Raw genomic sequence first — 12,924 nt, forward strand, 5'->3', positions numbered from 1 at the left:
ACTTTCTAAAATTTTGACACAAAATACGGAGAAACATAAATAAAACTTGTAACACATACTTAATTTACAAAATAAGCTATAGAAACAAGGAAACAGAGGAGTATGAATTTAAGAAAGTTACTCTGTCCACTTTTTTCACAATGCCTCTTGTTCCCCATTTGGAAAAATGAAGGTTTTCCTGGTTTTATTTAGATGTAAAAAGTTAAAACAGTGAAGTTACTGTCTTAAGGCAACCCCTCCCTCTATCTCTGGCCAACCCAGATATCTTCCATGATAATAGAAAGAATAAAACCTACTCTTTTTGTCCCAAGTTGAAACTTAAAATATATATTTCTAGTGGGCATTGTTTCAAATGGTAGTTATGTATTACTGAAGTAATATATTGATAAACTTAAGGTATGTAAAGTTGAAAGTTGGCCTGATAATCTGGCCATGAACTCTATCTAGTCTATGAAACCAAAAATTTTTTTAAGAGCCTATATATGAGCCTTTTGAACACAACCCTATCACAAACTCATCAGTTGAATATTGACATCAACTGACTTGACATCAAATTATTACATATCACATAGAACACTTTAGTGATTACTCTCAGAAAACAATGTAATCCAACATCATTTTTTTTTTTTTGCGGTACGCGGGCCTCTCACTGTTGTGGCCTCTCCCGTTGCAGAGCCCAGGCTCCGGACGCGCAGGCTCAGCGGCCATGGCTCACGGGCCCAGCCGCTCCGCGGCATGTGGGATCTTCCCGGACCCGGGCACGAACCTGTGTCCCCTGCATCGGCAGGCGGACTCTCAGCCACTGTGCCACCAGGGAAGCCCAACCTCATTTTTTTCAGAATATTTATAATAATGTCAACTAGAATTACATTTAACTTGAATTAAAAGACACAACAAAAACGTTAATGATACGAGAAAATCTCTAGGAAAAGTACATGTGATGATCAATTATAGGCACTACTTATTTTATTGCATTTCACCTTATTGTACTTTGCCAATACTGCGTTTCTTACAAACTGAAGATCTGTGGCAACTCTGAATTTGTTAGATGATGGTTAGCATTTTTGAGCAATAAAGTAATTTTTAATTAAGGTATGTACATTGTTTTTTTAGACATAATGCTATTTCATACTTAACAGACTACTGTATAGTGTAAACATGACTTTTATACGCACTGAAAAATCAAAAAAAATTTGTGTGACTCGCTTTATTGTGATGTTTGCTTTATTGTAGAAGTCTGGAACCAAACTTGCATTATCTCCAAGGTAAGTCTGTATCTCTGATGGAAATTTCTAAAAATCAGGATAAAGAAATGATAGTGCCCTTTGTTCTTTTAGAGAAAATTACATAATACAATGTGAAAGTAAATGTGTTACTTACCTGCATTAAATCTGTAAGAAACACATTCTTAGAGGATATATATATTTTTTTTTCCAACAAGCCTCACACGTTACACAGAATTTGATATGACATAACAAGTCCATCCAGGCCTAGGCTTATTCAGCTAAACATGACTTTTAGGGTTACCTGAACTAAACAAAATCCTCAGACAGCTTAAATGATACAAAACATAGAAGCAAGAGAGGTTTGATAATTCAACTGAATTAGAAACAAACATTTAAAAAAAATCCAAATATACACATCATTGAATAATGATAACTTCTTTATAATCAATTTAGGTATGTAACAGACACAAATAATGACACTAATGATATGAACATGAATAAAATTAAGAGCCCATAGTTATTTTCATTAGCTGTCCATAAGGCATTTAACCATTAAAATTTATGGAGACTCTATCCTGAAAAGCTTTCTAGATTTTCCTTAGAAAAATGGCCAATATTTTCTCCCATCAATGCAGAGTTAATTTTAGAACGTAAGATTTATGGAACAATGACCAAATTCTGAGGGAAAACCAAAGTAGAGATTCAATTTTACAAAAGTAAGAGGTTATTCTGGGCTTTATTTTCAATTAAAAAGAAACATGAAATCATGAAGTAAGCAGAAAAACAATTCATTAACTTGCCTCAACTGTTTACTATGAACCTCAGCTCACCTAGGAATACCTCAATAGTATGAGAATTAATAAGAGAAGGAATAACAGAATGATCTTTTTTTTTGCAAGATACCTGAGGAGGACAACACATCAAACATTTCCATTAATCCTGTCACCTTTATTGTAACAGGATTGCATGAAGACAGAGCCAAGAGAATAAGGCACACCTCGTTTTATTGCGCTTTGCAGATATTGCATTTTTTTTTTTAACAAACTGAAGGCTTGTGGCAACCCTGCATCAAGGAAGCCTACTGGCACCACTTTTCCAACAGCATTTGCTCACTTCCATTCTCTGTGTCACATTTTGGTAATTCAAAATATTTCAAACTTTTTCATTATTATTATATTTGTTATGGTGATCTGTGATCAGTGATCTTTGATGTTACTACTATGACTTGCTGAAGCCTCAGATGATGGTTAGCATTTTTTTTTAACAATAAAGCATTTTTAATTAAGGTATGTACATTGTTTTTCCAGACATAATACTATTGCACACTTAACAGACTACAATATAGGATAAACTTTTTTTTTTTTAAACATAACTTTTATATACACTGAGAAACCAAAAAATTCGTGTGACTTGCTTTATTGCAATATTCACTTTATTGCGGTGGTCTGGAACCGAACCTGCAATATCCTCCAGGCATGCCTGCATAAGAAACATCTACAAGCATGATAATCTTCAGTCCATTTATGTATCAATTTATTGTCCCGCTGCTTGTGCTCATGTTTGTTATCATTAATCTCCTCTGATGCGATGTCAGCATCATGAAAGAAAGAGTTTAGGGTGAGAAGAGCTATTACTGAAAGGATAAGTTTCTCTGCTCAAACATTTAAAACAATGAAATACTGCAAACCAAGCAGTATTTTCAAGGCTGCCTGTTTAAAGGATTTCTTAGCCATTCAAAACAACTAGTTAGCCTTATTTTGGCAATAAAACTTTGAAATAAAGAATGTAATATTATTACAGATTACAAAAACGTCAGATCAGATTTGACTATTGTCAAAATACCTCTGCTAAGTCTTTATATTTTGTTTAGTGTTGCTTACACTAAGTAAATGATAAAAAGGTTTACACAAAGTAAATAATAATATTCTTTTTAATAAGCATTCCTATGACCTTTTAAGTTTGTGGTTTCTTCTGTCTCACAAACTAACAGTAAGCTTCTTTGAGGCAAGAGTTACAAAATCCATCTATTTCGATGAATTTTCTGAATGAGGTATTTTATTAAATTTTGTACCCCTGCTGCTTACCATAGACCAGGTACAAATAAATACTACATAAAATACTGCATATATAGAATGAACAATTTCTTACAACACATACAGTTGTAGCCTCACTTCAGTCTCAATCCCATTTTCCACCTTGCCAATGGACAAATTTTTTTTCTGAAAGCACCAAACTTTGTTACTGTCATGCCACAAACCCTTTCATGGCTTTACACTGTCATTTGGATACAGTAAAAACTCCTTAGGACAAAATCCTCTTGATTTTACATCTGGCCTTTTACATCTGGCCTTATACCTCTACCTCTCCCATAACCTCCCAGGCATAGGAACTGGCGTTCTGCTGCCTCCAAGCCTGGACATGCAGAGTTCCCTATATCTGGACCGCCCTTCCCCCAACACTCCTCCTTTGACCTGTCTAAATGCCACCTACTCTAAGAAGCCTCTGCCTATTTCCCATCTTGGTTAGCTGGCCTCCCCACACAGTACTTCTAGGAAAGAACAGAAATTTGCTTCTCTGAGAACAGTGGTTATCAAGTAGGACAGAAAACTCTAATGTAAGTTGGAGAGGGTAATTTCTGGGGTTAGGATGATCAAAGGAACATGTGAATTTGGATAAAATTTAAGAGCCTCTACAAACATTAGAAATACCTAATTTTTTAATTTGGGGATTTATGAAGGTTACAGGTTATATTCCTTGTGAAAATCTAGGGTGTGAAATACTATTATAATGCCTATATCTTTCTCATATTCTAGCTGACTCTGTACCATATTAAGAACAATAATGTAAATACAAAACAGTCTACTAAAACAATATCCAATATTAACATATGTGTTTATAAATTTCTGTTCCCTCAGAAGTAAATCTCTCTAACACTGATGTTTGGATTTCAGTGTATTATTCATGTCATGTATCTTAATTAACTTTAATACCTTTTCCCAAGTGGAATGCTAGTATACTACATTTTGTTGGTATAGGATGTGTTCTGTGAGAACTGAAAGCTGATAGACACACAGGTCACCGTAGATTACTATTCTTGGTCTCAACTTCATTAGGATTTAGTAGAGACTCTAGGAGTCAAAAGCAAATGTAGGGAGACAGAAGGATAAAAGGAAATCAAAGGAGCTCTGATTGGGATAGTATAAAGGAAGGTTGGGACAAAAATATCTAGAAGTCAGATTTTAAGAAGCAGTAGAGATTCTCCTGCTAACCTTGCAGAAGCAAACATGTGAACTGCCTAGGGAGGAGGTCACGTGGCAAGGACCTGAGGGCTTCTAGGAGCTGAAGGCACTCCCCATGAAACATCAAACAAGAAAGCAAGAATGTCAGTCCTACATCCACAAGGAAGTGAATATTGCTAACAACCAGTTAACTTGTAAGAGGACCTTAAGCCTGAGGCAAGATCACAGCCCCAGCTGAAATCTTGATTTTAGTATGTGAAACATTGATCAGAGATCTCAAGTAAGCTGTGTTTTGACTCCTGAACCACAGAAACTATGAGATAGTATACTTGCATTGTTTTAAGCCACTGACCTTTTGGTAATTTGTGAAACAGCAACAGGAAATGAATTCATCATACTTTTTTTTTTTTTTTGCGATACACGGGCCTCTCACTGTTGTGGCCTCTCCCGTTGCGGAGCACAGGCTCTGGACGCGCAGGCTCAGCGGCCATGGCTCACGGTAGCCGCTCCGCGGCATGTGGGATCTTCCCGGACCGGGGCACGAACCCGTGTCCCCTGCATTGGCAGGCAGACTCTCAACCACTGTGCCACCAGGGAAGCCCTCATCATACTTTAAAAGCAAGAAAATATTGCTCTTACATGTGTCTACTTACAAATCTCATCTACATTCTACATCCAACATTTGTTTTTCAAACAATGCATTATCTTTTCTTTGTCATCTAACAAAAGATTCCATTTTCATGAAATCTGTAAACTTTAAATTTGTTATAAAAGTGTTTTATCTCTGAGCTTAAATTTAATTTGAAATATATCTGAAAGAGAAAACTAAAAGAATATTTCTCTAACTTTTTGGAATCATATATTAAAATCTTACAATTCTAGAAAATATTTATCATATTCCATACTTCAATTAAAAAATAAACATTTAACATGATTATATCTCTTTCAGTATTATGTTAATCACTAAAATATATCATACTAAGAAATATATCACAATGTGGGAGCATACTCACTCACTGTGCTCATTTAACCCTAACCATAACCACATATTTTCATACAACGTGTAATATGTAGAGAAAAAAGAGACCAATTTCACAATCAAAAAAGTTATATAAAGTTATATAGTAATTTCTCCAACATAACAATATGTTTTCATAGCTAAATCTGTCATCTAGTAAACTGAGGGAAAGAGTTTGGTGATATTGCCCATCGTACAGTTAGAGGGCAAAATAAGCTTTAATATTTTCAGAATGCAACAATTGAAACTTTCTTCTGTACTTTTGTCAAACAGGAAATTTGTAATTAAATAAATTTGTAAATACCCACGAGTAGACATTCACACTGTCAGTATATTATACCTTTTTTGTACAATTCCAAATAAAGTTTGGTGTTTCAAAAAGAAATCTGCTTTAGGGACTTCCCTCGTGGCGCAGTGGTTAAGAATCTGCCTGCCAATGCAGGGGACATAGGTTTGAGCCCTGGTCCAGGAAGATCCGACATGCCACGAAGCAACTAAGCCCGTATGCTACAACTACTGAGCCTGTGCTCTAGAGCCCGCGAGCCACAACTACTGAGCCTGCATGCCACAACTACTGAAGCCCATGCGCCTAGAGGCCATGCTCTGCAACAAGAGAAGCCACCGCAATGAGAAGCCCACGCACCACAACGAAGAGTAGACCCCGCTTGCCACAACTAGAGAAAGCCCGCACGCAGCAACGAAGACCCAACGCAGCCAAAAATAAATAAATAAATAAATAAATTATAAAAAAGAAATCTACTTTAAGCTGGCTTACCTTCCACACTCAAAGTCCCCATTTTAGATTCCAAGAAGTCAAATAATGTGCTTGGTGCTGACGGCCTTGCATTTCCCAGTTCCTCTTCATCTTCAGATCTTATTCGCCCCCTGCCTTTTCCTTTACCTTAAGAAGTAAAGCAAGACATATACATTATACATGCAAAAACAAAAAAAGAATATACACTAAAATATAATCAGCAGACATCTTAAGTAGAACTTTATATATATATTTCTTTTCATATTTTTCTGTATATTCTACATCCATTAAAACAAAAATGTTTTTAAATGACTATATTAAGTAGCACCTTTAATCCTTTAAATGATCTATCTGGAAATTTGAATTTGTTCATGTAAATTATCTTTTAAGGAAAATAAATCATTTTTATATGATTTTTCTTTAACCACTTAATTTTTTTTTAATTGAAGTATAGTTGATTTACAATGTTGTGCCAATCTCTGCTGTATAGCAACCACTTATTTTTTTAAAAGAATATAGGACTGGGACTTGAAAAATCACATAATACATTTGACCATACAATAATTTTAAAATAACATTAAATAAAAGTCATGTTCCTGTTAATTATTAAAAGTTTATAGACTAGTCATTTATACAAATGGCCTAGTTCTAGAAATAGTTAATAGAGCTAGTTACTTCATATTTTCTGTATTATTCATGGCCTTGTTAAATAAGGTATTAGACCTACTTTATATAAAGATGAAGATAATGAGACTAAGAATAACCTACATAAGACTGTGGTTCCCAAACTGCTGCTCCTTCCACTTACCATAATGGTAAATGAAGTTATAGCCTTCACAGCAACAAAACCCAGTCTTTGTCGACAACATATATTTCTCTGAAAATCAAATAATACTGTCTGGCACATTGCTTAATGAATTATACCTCTCAGAGGTGGACCCGTAACAGGTTTCTGTTTATTGCTGTTAAGAAGTACATTCAGTGCTGCTTCTAAGTTGTTGCCATTATCCATGAGAGCTTGCCTTGATGCTTCTTTACTAAAGCCCATTTCTGTTATGTGCCTCAGAGCCTTCTCATCAACCTGTAAAGAACGAAGAGAAAAGTTATGCTGATAGCCAATAAACAAGCAAGGTATAAGTTTTTAACTACATGCTGTTTTTTAACTAAAAATTACATCTGATGTTTATGGAAAAAATGTGATATTAATACATCACTTGCTGTTTTTTCATACCAATAGTCAAGGAAGGATCTGTGATATGCAGGGTTGTGCCTTCAGTACTTTCTCTGTATCATTACAAATGCAAAACAAACAAAAAAGAAATTTTATATGTCAGAATAAGGCTTTTGAAAATAATACAGGCAGTGAAAACTACCTAATGAAAAATTTTCATGGTTGATACTTCTCTGTCCTAAGGAAGTGCAATTTATATAGCACCTCTCCAAAAATGCAAAGTATAAAAAGAAGCTAACAAAATAGTACCATCTCAGTAGCTTGGTTTTTTTTCTACTCTCTATTGTTTCAGTACTCTGCTCTATATTTATTAGCAATACTATCTATGAAGCTTTGACAGCCTGTACCCCAAGTAAAAAATCTACTTTACAAATGTCAGAACCCCAAATCTTGAAAAATCTAGACCTGAGTAGAATTAAAGAACTGTTTAAGTAACATAAACATATCCCATGAAGAAATTACTGAATCATAACCAGCTGAGGAATACATAACTAACTTTTATACATTTAAGAGTTAAGATGGATAGGCTTTAAGATAGCATTACACATGGCATGCATGGTGCAGACAGCTACTCTGATACCCATGTAGACGTTGTTAAAAGCACAGCACTTTTTAAAAAATCCTGTTTTTAAAACCCTGACTTTTTTTCAAACCCTGATTTTGTGACTTCCAAAGACAAAATCCTTTCTAAATATAGTAGCAACGATCAACAGATCAGAGCTGACACATAAGAGAAAATTTACATCCCTGCTGTAGATATACTAAAGTAAATGTAAAAAGGATTAGACATTAAAACTATAATTCATCCTTCTTATTCAAAAACTTATCTAAATGTAAAAAAAAATCCTTCCAAAGCCTTTCCCTCTCCCAATTATCTCCCAAGTAAATATCTAATTAAGAATATTATCCCATACATAGAATTTAACCAAACACACTCAAGAATCAATTAATATCCAACCTTGGTATAACTTATTGTACCTTTCTTGTTAACCTGATTTGCAGTTAACCAGTTAACTCTCATTCAGTGCTGTTGGCAGGGCCATGCTCTCTCTGACAGATTTAGGGAAGAACCTTCCCTGCCTCTTCTAGTTTCTGTTCTTTGCTGGCAATCCTGGGCATTCCTTAGCTTATAGATGTATCACTCCAGTCACACAGCCATCTTCTCACTGTGTGTCTTCAGGTCAACTTCCCTCTGTAAGTGTCTATCTCTGTGTCTAAATTTCCCCTCTTTATAAGGAGATTAAACTAGGGTCATATTGGCTTAGGGCCCAACCTAATGACCTCTTTTTAACTTGGTATCTCTGCAAAGATCCTGTTTCCAAAGAGAGTCAGTCACATTTTAAGGTACTGGTGGTCAAGACATCAAACTATCTTGTTTGGCAGGGGGGTAGCATGGGGGTGATGGATGGGACACAATTCAACCTATTATACCACCTATTATCAAAAATTATTTTAAGAACCTGTCAACTGACATCCTAATCAAGTCCTCTTTCAATTGTTGAAAATAAAGAGCTGAATACCATGCAACATGCAAAAGAACAGGGTTCCTGGTCATTAAAATTTCAAACTGTCCTTTTGATAGTCTCCTTCATGCTTAAATGACAGTTTTTCTGAATACAGAATTACAGGTGAACAGTTTTTTTTCTTTCCGTACTTTCAATATATCACCCCACTGCTTCCTTGCCTCCATACTTTCTGATGAAAAATTGGCCATTTATTTATTGAGGATCCCTTGTATTTGATGAGTTGCTTCTCTCTCACTGCTTTCAAGATTTCCTGTCTGTACCTTCCAACAACTTGATTATGTGTCTTGGTGTGTCTCTGAGTTTATCCTATTGGAGTTCACTAAGCTTCTTAGATTTGTAGATTTCATCAAATTTGGGAGTTTGGGGGCATTAGTTCTTCAAATATTTTTTCTGTCCCTTTTTCTCTTCTATTGGGAAGAGAACATACACAACATAATGTGTATGTTGGTATATTTGATGGTACCTCATAGGTCCCTTAGGCTCTATTTTTCTTCATTTTTTTCTCTTTTTGCATCTTAGACTGGGTAATTTCAATTGCCCTATATTAAAGTTCACTGATTCTTTCTTCTGCCTGCTCTAGTCTGATGTTGAACCTGACTAATGAAATCTTTTATTTCCACTACTGTACTTTCCAGTTCCAGAATTTCTATTTTGTTTATTTTTATAATTTATCTTTATTGATATTCCCTACTTGTTCATATATTGTTCTCCTGATTGCTTTTAGCTCTTTGTCAATGGTTCCTTCACACCTCTGAGCATTTCTAAGACAGTTAATTTAAGTTCTTGTTTAGTAATCCCAATGCCTGAGCTTCTTCAGGGATAGTTCCTTTCAATTTCTTTTTTTTCCTGTGAGTGGATCATACTTTCCTGTTTTATGGTATGCTTTGTAATTTTCTGTTGAGAACTGAAAATTCTGAATACTGTATTGATGGTAATTTTGGAAATCAGATTCTCCCTCCTCCTCAGGGACTGCTGTTGTTACTTAATGAAGACTGCAGCTGTAAGTTTGTTTAGCAACTTTTCCAGATTTTCTTTTGTAAGGATTTTATTCCTTGTGATATGTGATCACTGGAGTCTTTGTTCCATTATCTCCCTGGTCAGCCAGTGACCAGCCTCTTTCTTCATTAATCACCATCTGTATGCTGCAAGAGTTTGATTTGACTCCAGAGTTGTAAAATAGTTGCTTCAGACAATGTTTGTCAGCTTAAGAGTTGTTTTGGTGGACAGCCCAATTTCTGGAGCTTTCCATTCTGCCATCTTTGTGATATCACTCCCTTCATATGTTTTTACTCCTCACAACAATCCCAAACTGCTGGTCTTTGGTGTTCTATGGCAAGACATCCCCAGATGAGGGTTCTCAATTCACTCAAGTTTAAGAGCTTCTTGAGTTAGAGACTGTGTAGTTTTCAACTTGCTGTATCCACTCAAACCTGAAAACTGACTTTTTTTTTTAAAGAAAGAGATGATTATGTATTCAAGGAAAAGATAGTCTGGCTCTGTTATAAACCTATTCTCCTTGGCTAGTGATTGATTTAGGAGTGGGCATGTGACCTACTTCTAGTCAATGAACCATAGATGGAATTTACTGGAGATTTCCAAAATTATTTTTTTATCTGATAAAACAGATCCACACCCAGATAAATGTCCCCTTTCCTTCTTGCCTTTGAACTTTTTGCATGAAGATTTAACACACAGAGAATCCTGTAACCCAGAGAAGAAAACCAAGAAACTAGAGAGATGCTCACCAGAGCTCCAACACTGTTATACTGCTGAATTTACCAATCTTTGTAACCATCTATCTCCAAATTTCTTGTTATATGGGATGATGAAACCCCATTCGTTAAGCTAGTCTTAGCACTCTACAGACAAAATCACCCCAAGTCATTTAACCTTTAAAGGCAGAGGAAAATGAATTCCTGTCAGTTCCCTTATATCTGAGGACACTGTAGCATACCAGAAATATCTCTGACTCCTCCCATTATCTCAAAAATCCAGGAATATTTTGCAATTGAGTCTATAATATACATTTTCCATTTCAATATATTTTTCCCAAAGAACACAACAAAACAAAATCACTTTAGACAAAATTTGAGAAAAGATGTGGGGAAGGTAGGGAATGGCCCATAACTGTATGGTTCTGAGGCATCATCTTTTAGAATATAATTTCCATTGAGCGTTCTCCGTTTAATTTGATGACTTTTTATCAATCCATTCTAAAAGACATCATTCAGACATTAGAAAGTTAAGTAAAACGTAAATTTTACTTAAGTAAATTATTTTTCAACCAATCCAAATTTTCCATGGAATAACTGGAAATTATTAACTGGACTCCTTAATGAAAGCCTTCTTAGAGTTGTGACACCTATTCATAATATACGCAGAAAGCCAGTGGTGGTTCTGAGAAAGAATTAAAAAATCCAAGGCTATTAAAGAAAAAAAGGCTATTAAACTTTGTGGTTGGTTCTTCAGCCTTACCAGTTCTCTGTAGACACCTTCATGTTTTCCCTCTGATTTGTTTGACTTTTCTTTCTGTAAAATCTCCCTATTTCGGTTGCCAGCAGCACTCATGTTGAGATTACTTCTAGCACCACCACCACCTCCTCCAAATGTCTTGGTCTTCAGATAACAGAAAGATAAAAGAAATGTAAATAAATAACATTTTAAAAAAGCTCTAAAGGCTAAGCTATGACTAAAATCTGAAGTAGTTAAGTTTCTTAATTATGTTTTACAGGAAAAAAATGAAATGTTAACTAATTCTTTCTAAATATCTACTAGTCATAATCTCACAAGTCCAGGGGAGACAATTAAAAAAATTACATGATTATAATCTTTAAATCTCCAAGGCAAATCATCAGAATAAACTTAAGTAGACAACAATATAAAAGAAAAGAAAATAGTACAAGTATTATGGAGATTAGGTGTCAAAAATTATTCTAGGGTAAAATACTTGACTGATATCATGAGACAAATCCAGCTACATGGCAAGGCTTTCTTCAGCAAGGCACCTAACCTATCTAGGAATCTGTTACATTATGTTCAGGATTCTATGCTCAGGATTCTAGAACCTAAGAAAGTAGAAAAATAATACAAATTTTAACATGGGATTAAAAGTCTCATTACTAATTTATTATTTACATTAATTACCACATATGCTATATCTTACCAACTATGTATAAAAGCTTTAAAGTCCATATTTCTTATTTTGTCTGACTTATTTGAATAATTATATGTGTAATCAAATTTGAATTTGATCTCATTTTTGTTTTGTCAAAACTACAGTGGAAAGACTAGAACATAAAAAACATCGGTTAGGAAAGATACAAATTCATGACTGAAAAGCATTCCGCAGTTATTTGTACAATATTAAATTAAATATCTGGTTATATAATATCTTTATAGTTTTCTAAGAGCTAATAAAAGCAGAAGCCAAGACTTGATTTTTATTAGATATAATTATCAATATTTTTTAATGTATCTTAAAATGATTACAATAAGAAAACATCCTAGATATACATTTATATAAGACTGGGAAATTATTTTGAATCAGATGAAAATGTAAAGAAATAGAATCTGAAAAATAGAAAAATGATGTGAGATAAGCATCAATGGACAACATATTAAATACCTCTATTAGGTAGTTGATACACCACAATATTTAAGTTTAATTCAAATCAAAATTAAAACTACATCTTCAAAGACCAAAGACCCATTACTGGATTCATTCAGTTTTTGGTTTCTGCAATCCCAGCAAAAAAAGAAAAAAAATAGCTTTGGAATGTCTTGATAGTCATTGCTTACATAACCACAAGGAAAAATGTGAGTTTATATTAATGTGATACAAAGTTTATTAGATTGGGAGACAATGTAGTACAGGTAAGAATACAGGCTTAAGAGCTACACAAGGCTGGGACTAAATCTGTACTGAGCCAC

General features: G+C 34.6%; 1 protein-coding gene across 2 annotated transcripts in view; it reads right to left on the bottom strand.

The window, feature by feature from the left end:
• The window catches only part of TDRD3 (tudor domain containing 3), a 200,800-nt gene that overhangs the window by 56,117 nt on the left and 131,759 nt on the right, over positions 1 to 12,924 (bottom strand). For both annotated transcript variants that reach the window (XM_082675520.1, XM_082675521.1), the window contains exons 8-10: positions 11,470 to 11,610; positions 7,162 to 7,318; positions 6,259 to 6,384 (exon numbers count right to left, since the gene is read on the bottom strand). In XM_082675520.1, the coding sequence (XP_082531646.1) occupies positions 6,259 to 6,384; positions 7,162 to 7,318; positions 11,470 to 11,610 (424 nt within the window). The remainder of the gene's footprint in view (positions 1 to 6,258; positions 6,385 to 7,161; positions 7,319 to 11,469; positions 11,611 to 12,924) is intronic.

The sequence above is a fragment of the Grampus griseus genome, assembly GCF_964374135.1.
Source record: "Grampus griseus genome assembly, chromosome: 18".
NCBI lineage: Eukaryota > Metazoa > Chordata > Mammalia > Artiodactyla > Delphinidae > Grampus > Grampus griseus.